This window comes from Adiantum capillus-veneris, chromosome 1, assembly GCF_014529385.1.
Source record: "Adiantum capillus-veneris isolate H3 chromosome 1, ASM1452938v2, whole genome shotgun sequence".
Lineage (NCBI taxonomy): Eukaryota > Viridiplantae > Streptophyta > Polypodiopsida > Polypodiales > Pteridaceae > Adiantum > Adiantum capillus-veneris.
In genome coordinates, this window is record NC_140931.1 from 177458401 (window position 1) to 177473690 (window position 15290).

A 15290-nucleotide genomic window follows, 5' to 3' on the forward strand; every position below is an offset into this window, starting at 1 on the left:
TATGACCTACACACGAAGACTTTGACCGACCTATACATGGGCTACACATACCATGTGGGTTGGTTAGAAGTTGTACAATCTACATCTAGTGCCACTAGTCTAGAGGAACAACAACACATGATCTGCAATGTCATCCATAGGATTATCCAGTCCGAGAGGAAAAATCGAGGAATAAACATACCTTCGACGGGTCCTATGCGATTTTTAGACACGAGCAAAGGGAAACAACCCACTCTATCACAAATGGAGACTCCCCCAGTGAGTCCCATCGATCCCCCATATGTTGTTTCTCCAGGGTTCTCAATGCCATCTGAGCCCACAAGTGACAACTTCACCTTTCCAAGTTTAGCTCATCTTTCCCTTGATGACACCACGGCTACCATGCCTACCCCAATGATGGGCATGCCGAGAAACATGCCATGGACCTCATTTGTTAGTAAAGCACCGCTACATGGTAGCTCAATGCCTGCAAACAGTACCTACAAGTGTGTACCAATCATATACACCCATGGGTCCTCGTGCTCATGTAGTCCCTACCCCTCCCATTGTTTCAACTACCTATGCTCCACAACCACAATACACAAGTTCTTATTTCCATGGGACTATACCGGCTAGCATTAGCATGTCACATCCGACGTATGCTATGCCTAGGGCCACACATATGAACTTTGGACCACCACATGGCACAACATCGTACCCAACGTGGAACCCAAGGGCTTCCTATGCGCCAAGCCCAATGCCAATACCTACTCCACATGTAGTCTTTGGAGCGCCTTCACCCACGGTGCCTGCTCATTTAGGTGACTTGGCAACATTTTCTCAAGCTATTGGTCGATCTATTGCTGAGAATATGCGTAACACGCCTGATAGAGAGCCTAGAAGTAAGGCAGTACAAATAGCCAAGCTCACACAAAAATTTAGTGGAGACGGGGATGTGAGAAAGCATATCGAAGTGTTTGAACAAATATGCGATTCTCTAGGAGAACACAATGACCTACATAAGAGCAATGCTTTAAGCCTAACCTTAAGTGGAAAGGTTGGGGATTGGTATAGAACCCTAAGGGTGGAAGAAAAAACGATTTACCCTACTCTTAGGAGACTGTTCTTAAAAGAATACATACGAGAGGGAGTGCTTTGGGGTGTAGCCTCTCAGCTCCAGAAAGCCCAATGAGAGGAAGGAGAATCGGTGAGAGACTTATAAGTCGCTTGAAGCATTTAAATTCTCGTTGTAATCCAAATGAGCACTTCAACAACAACCAATTGCTTGATAGATTCATTAGGGGATTACGGCATGAGGATATCTACAATGGCCTAGTCATTAGAGGTATCACCACTCGGGAAGCAGTCACCACCAATGCGATCCAATTGGAGGATAATTTAATGATTCAAGGAGAAAGAGTGTCTGTTGAGCCTAAATCTATTAGCTCGCAAGCATCAGGGCATCAGCCAATGACCCTAAAGCCTATTGCTAAGGAGCCAAAGATATCTGAGATGACTTTAGCAGATCTCACCAAGGCTATTCAAGAGAGTCTTAGAGACAATCGTGCTCCGCAAAACAATCATATGTATCCAAGAAGGGATCATCAATGGTGCTCAGTATGCTATGGACCGCATAGTACCAGTGAATGCCCTACTTTTAGAGTAAAATTCAATGGGAACTGCAATGCATGTGGAAGGTATGGTCATCAAGCTAAGGATTGCATAGTATTTAAACGCACAATGGCCAATAGACCAACCTTAGCATGGACAGACACACCTCGAGTGCCTGCATTGATGCCGGCCCCACCTCTTAAACAAACAGCACAACACATGGTCCCTAGGGCCAAAATGTTGTTCAAACAACACCCTTACCACCTCCAGTGCTAGGACCGCAACCACCACATCCGAGAATCACTTCTGCGAATCAAGTGGGTTGTGAGTCATCTATTTCTTGTTTGGAAGGCTGTGAGGAAGATATAGATCCTAATATCGCCTATGGGATGGATGTGCTTGAAGAAAGTCCACAATACTAGATGGAGGACTATTGGGGACAAGTCAAACCTATATATCAAGTAGCTTCTCTTGCGGCAAGAGGCCAAAATATCAATTACACTGCTAAGAGACCACCTCTTCAATGCTATGAGTGTGGAGGTCCACATCGTGTAGCCGAGTGTCCTATTAGGCTACAAAAGAATATCACACTTATGCAAACCAATCAAGCGAGCACGTCTACAATGCCGATACTCATGTGTAATCGATGTAGCATAGATCATTTGATTGCCCAATGTCCAAATAATCTAAATGCACCGAAGATCACGCCATTAAACTTGATTGAAGTTACCGAGGAGCCATCACCAAGTACACCCGTGGTACCAGTAAACGTACTCACACGATCGATGCTCCAAAAACAAAATTATATTCTTGAGGAAAGAGACACGGCATCAATTGCCCAATCTCAGAAAAAGAAGAAAACACGAAGAAAGAGATTGCAAAAAGCAGCGACTTCAGACCCCAGTTCGAAGACCAACATAGGGACTGGTGACGACCCCGTATATATGAAGACGCTGAAGAAGATTCTGATTCAGGTGAAACCATGGAAACCAAAACGACCACTAACATAGAAACCAACAAGGAAGATCTTCATGAGCCACAATGGCCAGGATCCAAAAAGAAGATAGGAACTTACCCAAACCCTACAGAGGAGATTGAGCGAGTCAAGCAATTAAGGAGTTTGGTAGAAGATACCCAAAGGGATCTAGAACCAGCACCTAGGAAAATCCAGATTACAGACACCGTGTTCCCTACGCAACAACAACCTCACCAAGTCCATAGACCCTTGGACATACCTAGTGTCATCCAAGAAGAAAGTGACTTAAAGTCATGGGAAAGTGGGCGTACTCACTTCTTGATGGAAAGAATGTTTACAGAGGGACTACCTGATCCTATCGAAGAAATGGAGATCCCATCTTCCCCACGTCAAGGGACTCAAGGCCAAAAGGTGTCGTTAAACATTGCCAAACTGATGGATTTCATGTCTTCAGAAGTTAGAACCACCATTATGTCCAAACTATATAAAGACCCCGAGCTAGTCTCGGCTCTTCGAGCCTTCCTCAATGGAGAACTGAAGTTTGGGCTACCACAATTTGCACAGATGGATGGAGCTGGGGAGATGCCAATAGAGGAGGAACACTTAGATCCACAACCCAACCTAGATGAGAACCTTGTTATAGAAATACCTGTTAACAAGTTGGGACAATACTTTGAGGGTGATGAATCCAATGCGACCATACCAATCACTACTAAGAGATTAACTGTGAAGGGAATCTTTGATGGTGGCGTTGGGGTTAGCATTGTGACTAAAAATTGCTGGGAAACTATGGGAAGACCTCACCTTGCGACCACAACCATAGCAGTGAAGATGGCCAATGGGTCTATTGTTAAACCTATTGGGATGCTAGAAGATCTCAAGATCAAGTTCTTTGGACATAAAATACGAGTTACCTTCATTGTTATGGATTTCTCCAAACACACTATGGCATCGGAGATGATCTTAGGACGTCCTTTCATGAGGGAAGCAAAAATGGTGCATGACTGGTCCAAAAACCATGTCTAGTTGCAGTTCCAAGATTCTGTCATTCGAGTGGATCTTGTGACGGGTCAAGCACATCCTCTAGGAAACAGGTTTATAATTGATCATAGATCTGACACCACAATTCACTCGGCCCCATTGCAGTATTGTTACACGTGTAAAGCGGACACTAATGTTGGGGAAGATTCTCCTTATATGGATGTACTACCTGGGATGACTGAGTCGGACAATGTGGATTGGGTCCACCTAGCAGCAACCATAGACACTTGGGGAAATAGGGGGACGACCTGGGTAACACCAGAGGGGGATGAAATACCACCACTGGTACCCTTAAATATGCTACAAGTGATGCATATAGCTTCTGACAAGACTCATCCTCATATAGCGAAGAAAACATGCAAGTGGGTCCCTAAAGCTTCTTTAGCGACCATAGCTAGTGCTAAAAAACAAAATCCATGTAAGAAACGTACCACTCGCTCCAAGAAAAGTAAGAAAATGTTGCGATGGATTCCTAAACGACTATTGGCAGCCCAAGGCTACTATCAAGGAAATGATCAAATTTGGGTGCCAAAACGTAGATTGTGTTCTTACCTATCACTTGACCCATGTGAGCTCAATCCTGTAGCTCCAAAACAAATTAACGACCGTGGAAAGCAAAAAATCACAGAATGCTACACACCCGCTCCAGAGCTAGTTTGGGTACCGAAGAAAGAACGATTTGTTCCACCTAGCTCAGGAAGGGGGGAGTCCCATGAAGCTTCTAGCTCCTCATATAATGCATCCATAGAGGTAAAATCTTCTCCACAACCTCCACCTACAATAGTGGACCTCAATAAAGCTACAAAGGAATCCACACCTCCCAGTGTTCAAGAATCACCTGATGAACCACTTCAAGTTCGATCCTGGGAGAGTACCTTACCACCCTTGCAACTCGATGAGGCACCTAAGGTAATAGAAAAATACTGGCAAATATCCTCACCTATTACTGACTGGAACAATTGGTTTCAAAGGGTGGCAAACACATTTCAAACGGTATGATCTACCCAAGGAAGGGGGGAGTGTTTGCTGACATTCATCATTCACTTGCTTCCCTCTCAACCTTGTTTCCCTGACCTCTCAATCACCAACCTTAGAGAATGTACATATAAAGCCTTATACTCACAAAAAACAAAAAGAATAAAGAGCAAGCGTAATTAGAAAACGAGTATGCACAATAAAAGTCAAAACATTGACCAGACCTACACATTCACATCCGGTACATGAAACAGAAACCTATGCCATAAAACACCTTTGATCCTCATCACTCAAGTGATGGAGGGTAGGTAGAATTAGTACGATAGGAGTGTTTCTGTTTTAGAGTTGAGTGATTAGCAAAGTTCCTTTTTTCCACTGATGTGTCTCCTAGAGGTATTCTTTGTGTTTCTTAGTGTGTACAGGAACATGTTGCTGTGGTTAGGATTTGGACCTTCATGGAATCTTTCTCTCGTTCACACTTCAGATCAAGCGCGACCATCAACACAAACAGGTGTTTCTTGTCCATTAGCATTGTCCCTTATCTTTTTCACATCCATGTTTGTCTGCTTTAATTGTGATTGGTAGCATAATATTCATCGCATTTGCTTAGTACCAACATTTAATTCAACGTCATTTTTTGTCATAATCACTTGTTTAGGTTTAAACATCAAGCAAGTCCGACTAAGCTAGTTTGACCAAGTTAGGTGTTAGAGAGCTTCTCTTAATACCATGGGGAATGCCTTCCTAATAATCAATGGCTACTTAAGTTCTTAATCCGATTTAGGCAGCATTTGTGTGAAATGTACTAGGGTTTTCTAGTGGGCTTGACCCTATTGACCTTTAGCTTAAGTATTATAAAGGGAGTTTACTAATGTGATGAGCCGGGAGAGGGGTAATAGTGTTATATGACCCCCCAAAGTTACAAAATTAAAATGCTAAAAATGAACAAACAAAAAATCAAAGTGCCACAATGTAAAATCTTAAGCTGGAAGAGAAATCTCAGCTTGATTGAATACTTCACTCACATGTATCGCCTATGGTACTAGAGCCCTAGAGGTTCCCAGTGTGGGCGCTTTTCCTTGAAAAGCAAAAAACCCAAGGCATACAAAATAAGCACAGACATCAAAATTGAATCACTGTGAAAAGACTTTGGGGAGTCAAAGAAAAGGTAATCAGTCAGGCGATGATTTCATCAGAAATTCCTTTTATCGTAGCTTAACTACAAGGTCTTCTAGGTATAGCCTCTAGTCAACCCTCGAACATGAAATACTTGGCTCTCGCGATTAAACAACTTAATTGACCAGAGAAAATTAAGAAGCTTACCCATGGTATTAATAGTCGATCTCTAGTGCCTTTCGACCGTTAAATTAGCGACCCCATGCTTGTTTAATTTTTTACCTTTACATTTGTTTATGCATTTGATTATATTTCAATTTAATGTTTATTGCTGACAAATTGTTTAAAATTATGTTACCAATCAATTTGTCTGCCTAAAACTGCATATGCTTTTTAATCGCTTATGAGAATGTAATTAATGTGCCAATATTGTTTGATTTTGCAGTGACTGAAGAAGGCTAAGGACATTCATCTCAAATGCTCTTCCACCTCAACGAACGAGCTTCAACTCAATAGCTTCCGAGGACGGAATCTACATCAGGAAGGGGGGCATGTTAACCCTCAACGGCTCACGGACACCCTATCACCTACGACGGATGTTCTAACCTACGGCGGACATTGTATTATTTATTTGGTAGAGTCAGGTACCGGGCTTGTCGGTCCAATAGGAAAAGGGTAAGAGTGATCGCCGATGAGAGGCGCACTCTAACTGGAACATTCAAGGGATTAGTTGGCTAAGCATGGGCGCCCAAGTGTGAATGGAGCGAGCTCCTATAAAAGTCAACTAAACCTAAAATCCACTCATTCTCTCATTTGTGCAATTGAAGAGTGCTTGTGCTCCATTCCTTCTTCTTCTTCATCATCTCTTTGTGTGTGTGTGTGTGTGAGAGAGAGAGAGAGAGTGAGAGAGGGAGAGAGAGGGAGTGTGTGGGCGATCGAGCATTATGAAGGCACGACGGCAGTGAAGCGGTTGAGCGCGGCGTAGCGGCGTCTCCTTCTTCTTCGCGGCGAGGAATCCTCCACGAAGCAAGCGTAGAGCGGTGAGTGACACACCATCGCCTTCTTTGAGCTTACTAGTTTAGGCTTGTTGTGTGCTTGGAGCCATTTGTGGCTCGCACACGGTGTATCGGCAAGTTCCTTGCGTTGACACGTGCGACATACGCGCACATCAGGTTTTCTTAGGTGTACCCTTCCTGGCCCCTTTACCCTAATAAAACTTGAGAGGGGAAGATATAGCAGCGGCAAGGTGGTGGGGTTTGCAAATATGTTTCTTTTGGCCTGCCCAAAGGGCAAAGGCTATAGAGATGCCTTCTCTTTTTGCTGACTACAATAGAAAAAAGGTTGAGTTGTATTTTCAAGCACTTTTTGATAGGCCAAAAATGTTGATTTGTTGAAATAAGATAGTGGACACTCGTTTAAATATAGAGAGTGTAAATCTAATGATGGACATGTCTTGAGTTTTGAAATATGAAATGAATGCTCATTTATCAAGGAAAAGATTTTGGACTACCTTTGAAAGCATGAAACGCTAACAGCCTTAGAGATTAAATAATAAAGCATTAGAGGCTCCACAAAGGCCAAGACTCACCTTTTCATTTTGAAAAGTTCTTTCACCGGTTGAAACTTGAGGTGATAGTCTAAAGTTGTCATTTTTGTTAGTTCAAACTTTAAGGAAGGCATCTAGCGCTTTAAACTTTAGAGATTTTTTATTTTCATTTTTAAAGATTTTAAAGTTAAGTTTAGAAGTTAAGGATGTAGAACTTTTAAAGTAAGGTCTTCAATGATCCAATGAAGATCTAGAGTTTTTTTTTTTTAAAGAAAGTAAAACTTTGAATTAAAGAAAGTAAAAAGGTTACATGAACCCACAGGTAGGGGGAGGGTCACTCCGAGACGCTAGAGTTTTAGGACTTAGAACTTTAGAGCTTTTAAAAGGTGGGATTTACAGCTTAGGGATCTAGAGTTTTAAATTTGTAAAAGAGGCTCTAGAGCTTAAAGATGTAGAATTTTTAAAGTGGGATCTAGAGCATAGGGCTCTAAAGCTTAGAGTGTAGAGCTTAAGGGTGCTTTTTTAATTCAATTCTTTGTGCTTATGTTTTTTTTTTTTTTAAAGCTTAAAGATGTAGCAATTATAAAGTGGGATCTAAACTCACAACCAGCCCTAAAATTGACGCCTATTTTTTTTGTCAAGAGCTATTTTGCCTATCAAAACAAGTGTTTTAAAAAAACCTCATGTCATTTGACATGCTAGAATCTCAAAATTGCCTGTCAATTTTTGTGTTTATAACCTTGAGTTAACATTATATATGGCAAATTATATAAGTTGATCGCATTACACAAAGCATATGAAAAGGGACTTAAAAAATTGCATGTCAAAAAGAAATTTCTACTATGCCTGGCAGCCTCGTGATTTTATTACTTGTTCTTTTTGCTAATATGCAGTGGGGCCCACCTCTAAGAATCGAACCTCAGCGCAGTTGAATTGCCTTGGTGATGAATTGGCTATGGATGGCGGGGGCAATGGGATGGCAGGAGGAGATGTCTTGGAGCGTGGCAGGGACTTGTTGTGGAAGCAATTCTTCAGGGATTCCTCCGAGTGGCGGGACAGCCGCAGCAGCAAGCGAAGTCTCCGCCAGGCGGACTTGAAGCACAAGCTCACAAAAGAGCCTTTGTGGATGGACAGCAGCCACTATCCATCTTGGGCCTCAGAGGAGCTCATTACGCGCGGATTTACTTCACAGCATCAATGCATTGGAGGCGCTGCAGACGCTTTCTCTCCCTCACTGATATGGGCATGCTGTAAGACAAAGGATCTGCCCAGAGGAATCAGGCTACATGATATTATTCAAAAAAGGAACTTATTTGAGAAAAATTACTCTGACGCTTTAGTTACTATGTATGCAAAGTGCGGTGAGCTCCAGAAAGCACAAGCTTTACTTGACATGCATAACAGCAGCAGTGTAGTCCCATGGACTGCATTGATAGCAGGCTATGGTCGGCAAGGGAAGGGCCAGAATGCTTTAGAGTTATTTGAACGAATGCAACGTGAAGGCATTCTTCCTAATGTAGTGACCTATATCTGCATCTTGAAAGCATGTGCTGTCATCGGAGCTGTTGACAAGGGAAAGCAAATCCACTATGAGATTTTGAAGCAACATTTGCTGGACAAGAATATTGTGCTGGGTACTGCTCTTGTGGACATGTATGCGAAGTGTGGTGCTCTAACTCAGGCACAAAATGTTCTAGAGAAGCTCACTTCTCGCGATGTTGTCTCATGGAATGCCTTGATGGCAGGATATGTTCAACAGGGCCAAGGACAGCAAGTTATTGAATGTTTTGAAAGAATGAAGCATGAGGGCATCCTTCCAGATGCAGTGACCTATGCGTACATCCTGAAAGTGTATGCTGCAATCAGAGCTTTAGACAAAGGAAAGCAAATTCACGATGAGAGTTCGAGGCAGGGGTTGCTCGACCATAAGAGTGTGCTAGGTAACGCTCTTGTGGACATGTATGCCAAATGTGGGGCTCTTCCTCAGGCGCGGAGTGTCCTAGAGAGACTTCCTTATCGTGACGTTGTTTCTTGGAATGCTTTGATTGCAGGATATGCTCAAAAGGGGCAAGGACAACAGGCACTAGAAGGTTTTGAACAAATGCAGCGTGAGGGTATCCTTCCAGATTCAGTGACATATGTGGCCATCCTGAAAGTTTGTGCTTCGATTAGAGTCATTGATAAAGGAAAGCAAATGCACGATGAGATTTTGAGGCAAGGGTTGCTGGGGGATAATATTATACTGGGTACTGCTCTTGTGGACATGTATGCCAAATGTGGTGCGCTTTCTCAAGCACATAGTGTTCTAGAGAATCTCCCTTCTCGCAATGTTGTGTCTTGGAATGCTTTGATAACTGGATATGCTCAAGAGGGGCAAGGCCAACTAGCGCTAAAGTGTTTTGAACAAATGCAGCGGGAAGGCATCCTTCCAAATAGAGTGACCTATTTGTGTATCCTCAAAGCGTGTGCTGCAATAGAAGCATTTGACAAAGGAAAGCAAATTCACGATGAGATTTCAAGCCGAGGGTTATTGGAGCAGGATATTTTATCTTGTAGTGACCTTGTGGACATGCATTGCAAATACGATACTCTTCGTAAGGAACAAAGTTTCCTAGAGAATCGTCCTTCTCATGATGATGCCTGCTTGAGTGCTTTTATTGCAGAAAATGGGCATGGTCAGCAGGCCTCAGAATTTTTCAAACAGATGGAACATGAGGATATCCTTCCAAAGGCAACTGGCCATGTTTACTTCCCGAAAGAACGTGCTGGGATCAAAGTCATCAATGAGGGAAAGAAAATTCACGATGAGATATTGAGGCAAGGGTTGATGGAGCATGAGATTGTACTGGGTACTGCTGTTGTGGACATGTATGTTAAGTGTGGTGCTCTTCATCACGCACAATGTGTCCTAGAGAAACTTTCTTTTCGCGATGCTATTTCCTGGAATGCTTTGATTGCAGGATATGTTCAGAATGGGCAAGGCTTAGAGGCTTTAGAATGTTTCAAACAAATGCTGCAGGAGGGCATCCTTCCAGATGAAGTGACGTATGCATGCATCCTGAAAGCATGTGCTGCGATCAGAGCCATAGACGAAGGAAAGCAAATCCATGTCAAGATTTTGAGGTCAGGGTTGTTGACGCATAGCAATGGTCTGGGTTCTGCTCTTGTGGACATGTACATTAAGTTTGGTGCTCTTCCTCAGGCACAAAGTGTCCTAGAGAAACTCCCTTTTGGTGGTGTTGTCTACTGGAATGCTCTAGTTGCAGCATATGCTCAAAAAGGGCAAGGCCAACAGGCTCTAGAATGTTTTCAGCAAATGCAGCACAACGCCATCCGCCCAAATTCAGTGACATTCCGTTGCCTGCTAAGATTGTGTAGTCATCTAGGGCTGGTAGAAAAGGGCCAAGAACTCTTGGATAATATGGAAGCCATCTATGGTTTGAAGCCAGATCTAGAGTGTTTCACTTGCATGGTTGACCTGCTTGGACGTGCTGGGCACCTCGTAAAGGCAGTCAAAGTTATCCAAGGGATGCCTATTTCTGCTGATTCCACCATTTGGCATTGCCTCTTGGGTGCTTGTCAGAAATGGGTAGATGTCAAAGTGGGGACTTGGGCATTCAAACAGGCAGTTGAGCTAGATAAATGCGATGGGGCAGCTTACATTTTGATGCTAAATATATATGCAGCCGCTGGCATGCAAGAGAAGGCCAAAGACATTGAAGCCATGAGAATAGAGAACAAAGCTTGGAAGTTTCCAGAGTGTAGTTCGTGGACTGATCAAAAGGCATGTGGCGATCGTGATGCGGCCACCTCATTATTTGGCCTGCCCGAATGACATTGCCTTAGTGTTGCCTAGCCTTTTTGGCTGAACTAAGAAGTAGAAGTACAAAAAGGAGACTACGAGTTCCAAAATTCTTTTGCTGATGGACAAAGAATAATGTTGCCCATACGATTAAGAATTTTGGGAGAAGAAGATGTATTGAGTGGCATTGCTAAAGGCCACTCGAGTGAGAGATCAAATGTAGAAATTTTTCGGATCATTGCATAAGGGCTTGCAGCTAACGTTGATACCTTGCTATTCACATCAGACTTCAGAGTGAGAACTGAGCAGCTCTGGCAGCGCTTGCGCTCGGCTGCCCTTCTTCCCTGGTTATGTTGGGGCTTCCGTTGTCCTCTGACTCTCCTGTCCCTGGCAATGCACGACAGCCAACCACCTGCAAGCAACGGACATTTACAGCACAGCATGCAAGAGCAGAAACCTAACTCCTTATGTCACTTGCGAAACGTAGTGTGGGTGCAGACTGCACAAAAGCACCCTTTCACTGGTCAGAAATGTCATCCAACATTGTGTGGAGATTAGGAGCGTTATGCCATCTGTTACAGGCTGCTTCTCATACTTCAACATAACCACCCGCAAGCAACGAACATTTACAGCACAGCATGCTAGAGCAGAAACTTTACTCCTTATGTCACGTACGAAACATAGTGTGCGTGCAGACTGCACAAAAGCACCCTCTCACTGGTCAGAAATGCCATCCAACATTGTGTGGAGACTAGGGGCGTTATGCCATCTGTTACAGGCTGCTTCCCGTATTTCAACGTCTGTTGCCTGAGGTATCTGTCGTCAAGAGCAAAGCTTGCAGGCATCCAGGAAGAATGGCAAGCGGATGCACAAGCTATGCAAGGACCCAGATGCTGATGACCGTGAGGATTTGCTTATGCCCTGCAGTCCTTGCAGCAATCCAAGCAAGATGAGGATTTGCTAGCAAGGGGAGGAAGAGGGACCAGAGTCGGAGCTGAGTCGCAGAAGCTTTCTCATGTTCCCTTGGCAGTGTTGCCCTCACTTTTGGGTCGTCGAGCCCTTCTTCATAGGCACTCTAGCTTGGGTTTTCCTCACTTTCAGGTCATCAAGCGTCTCTCCAAACCCTTGAACTACCCCTCTTGACATCAGTGAGGAAGGAGATGAATTGCAATTTATGCCCCACGTTCTGTTGCTCAAAGGCAATGTCTCAGCAGGTTTGGAGACATGAGTCACTTCTGAACTTAGAAATGGGAGGAAAATGTCGGGCTTCTCACACTGACTGTTGCTCTCTCTGTCAAGTATCTAGAACGCTTCCTCTCTTGCTACTGGTTTTCAGTGCATCATCTGGGACCATGTAGATAAATGGTATACTTAAAATGGTGAAGTTTAATCTTTTGTAATTTGCAGATGGAAAAGGCTTGGATGATACATTTTCTTATCTACTGCATGTCTCTTTCTTACCGCCAAGATGGAAGAATACGACCTGGTACTACTTGATCTCCAGGTATCATAGTCATGCCTAAACATCTACTACTTAATTTCCAGCATAAGATTAACTACCAATTTGGGGGCTAGAGACATAGCAAATTGAGCACTTTGTGTACATATATATGCGTACAATGTCTTGTCATGCTTGGACAAGTGATGTATCACAGTTGAATTTGTAGTGGTAGCATGGGTTGGGCTATTGTCGGTCGCAATAGTGAGCTCATTCTCCATGCAATGCAAGGTGGAGCCATCTTTTTTTAGGAATGTATGCATCACATTGCCTTTATTACCATATAAAGTTGATGGCCTCTCTATAGGGTACGGTGTAAACGTTTTTTTCCCTTGCTAGTCTTCATCTGTAGCGGTTGCAGACTTTCTTTGTGCAGCCAAGGGATGCTCCTTCTAGTGCTTGAGAATTCGAAGCGAATGCATGTTGCCACTCGTCTCTGCAGGTGATATGAAGTGTGTGCAGGGATCATTATTTTACTAGTTCAGTTAATGTGAACTCTTGAAAGCTGAAGCCCGTGCTGACTCTCCTGTACCCCTAAGTCCCGCCGGGGTGCTTAAGCAATGGAACTGGAAGCATGCTGAGGTTTCGCTTTGTACGGAAGCTGAAATGCATCAAAACGCTTCACTTTTATTTTCAAAAATTTATCAGCAGCGCAGTTCTTTAAAACCAATGAGTTTGTCACCAAAGTAATAAATAAATAGTCACCTAGATGTACTTGAGTGATCAAATTGAAAAGTCTAAGGTTGGACAAGTAATTTCCTCTCTCTCTCTCTCTCTCTCTCTCTCTCTCTCTCTCTCTCTCTGTTTGTCTCTGATCTCAAAAGGGGTTATGGAGTAAGAAGGAACTAAGGCTTAAGTATTTAAAGAGCTTTAAAACATTCTTAAGTTGCTAAGATTTGGTAGAGGGATGCCTCCATATTTCGGGGGAAAAAATGACTTAAGCTTTGTTTAGGGGTTTCTGTGAATTTTTCATGGAACAAAATGACTTCAAAATGACCCTAAGTCAATATTTTTATAGTTCAATAGGCCTCTATGAAATGGGCATAAAGCTATCAAAAGCGCAAGAAATATCCATTACGATGTGGGGAATTATTTAAGAGGCTCGACATAATTGTCTTTGATCAAAACGGGTTCAAAACGACTTCGGAACCTTGATTGAGTGTTGTGAGACTAGTGCGGGAATTGCATGAGGAAGCCAACATATGAACGAGACATTGTGATAAGTGCACAAGCTACATATGATCTATAGCTCATTCATATATAGCTTAGAAAGCGAAGGTCAACCCATAAAGGTAGAAAAGGGGCAAAAAGCAAGGACTTGGCTTGGCTTGCAAGCTATTTGCTAAAACTAGCATATACCACAGCTTTTAGGGTCCCGTCTCTTCTGCTAGGTTTGTGTATGTAGGGCATGTTTGAGCTCTCATAGCATGCTTGGGCTCATTCAACGTAGCTTCTCTCTCTCTCTCTCTCTCTCTCTCTCTCTCTCTCTCTCTCTCTCTCTCTCTCTCTCTCTCTCTCTCTCTCTCTCTCTCTCTCTCTCATCTATCGTTACACTTGCTCAACGTTTAATCTACCATGACACCGCATAGAAGAAGGAAATTATAATTTTGAAAGCTTTTTGTTTAAGTTGCATAATCATGATTATTTACATATCTTCCAAATTTGACCTCTCTCCCTCTCCGAAAGGGTCGGATGTCTTTGAGAGGGAGGCAATATTGAGATGCAAAACACACCGAATAGAACTCCTGATTATGTGAATTGTGAAGTTCTAAGCCTTCACATGGCGCGGTAATAAATGAACAACTCGACAGATTATATTTTCTTGATGCATGTAGTTATACGTTTCATACATAATGAAAAATTCCTATCATGGAGGGTTGAGCTAAGAAAATCCACCCTTCTATACTATGTCAATGTCTAGTTTTTGTTAGTTCCTAGCTGATTCCATGACATGACACGAGCCATACTTACACATAACGAGCATAGAGAGTGGACATTAGGCTCATTTCCCAACCATAAAGCCAATACACGCTCACCCATGAGCCTTGGGGCCTGCAGCCAACGAGGTAGTCCCTACCACAAAGGGTTTGGTGTTCCATTCCACAAAGCTGACACCAATACGAGTGTGCGTGTAAAGCTACCAAGGGCCTAGAGTCCAAATGTGGTAATCACACAAGATATCTCACAAATGAGACCCCTATCCTATTTATAGGACCCCTTAACCGTCTTAACCATAGGGCCATGTTCACACTACATAGCTCAAGCGCCCATCCAAATATTTGGGGACATAATACTTCTCCCTTATATTTGAATTGTAGTCCTTTGATCGAGAACCAATTCAGATTCAAGTGGATTGTAACGAGTTGTATTGCGAAGATGATGTTGACCATTGACTAGTACGGATCGTTTCAAAATCCTCGGCAGCTTTAGGTACACCCACATCCATCCCTGGAGGTCACGAGGCTGTGGATGCTAGTAAGCATGACAGAAACCCGATCTTGGGCAATCTTTTTCCTTTCTTTAGCAATCATGACCATTCATGCAAGAAATTGGCTACATATTGCATCTTAACGCCTTTGAGTCCAGTGACAAATGGTGGTTTTGGCTCATAATCGTACATAAGCATGAATGTGCTATAACCAGTAGCTCAGTTGTCTTATAAGCAAATTCAACTTGTGGGAGATAGCGTTCCTAATCAGATTGATGGCGAGAGACATGCACGTAGCATGTCCTGCATGGTTTAATC

General features: G+C 43.1%; 1 protein-coding gene across 1 annotated transcript; it reads left to right on the top strand.

Annotated features, from left to right (window-relative positions):
* The first annotated feature begins 8124 nt into the window (after window positions 1-8124).
* On the top strand, window positions 8125-11224 carry LOC147466064 (pentatricopeptide repeat-containing protein At5g27110-like). Its single transcript, XM_086523626.1, has one exon. The coding sequence runs from the start codon at window positions 8200-8202 to the stop codon at window positions 11077-11079; it is 2880 nt and encodes a 959-aa protein (XP_086379752.1). The 5' UTR covers window positions 8125-8199; the 3' UTR covers window positions 11080-11224.
* The last annotated feature ends 4066 nt before the right edge of the window (window positions 11225-15290 follow it).

What these genes read in the sequence shown, in the direction of transcription:
- LOC147466064 (XM_086523626.1), top strand. Translation starts at nt 8,200, where the DNA reads ATGGATGGCGGGGGCAATGGGATGGCAGGAGGAGATGTCTTGGAGCGT.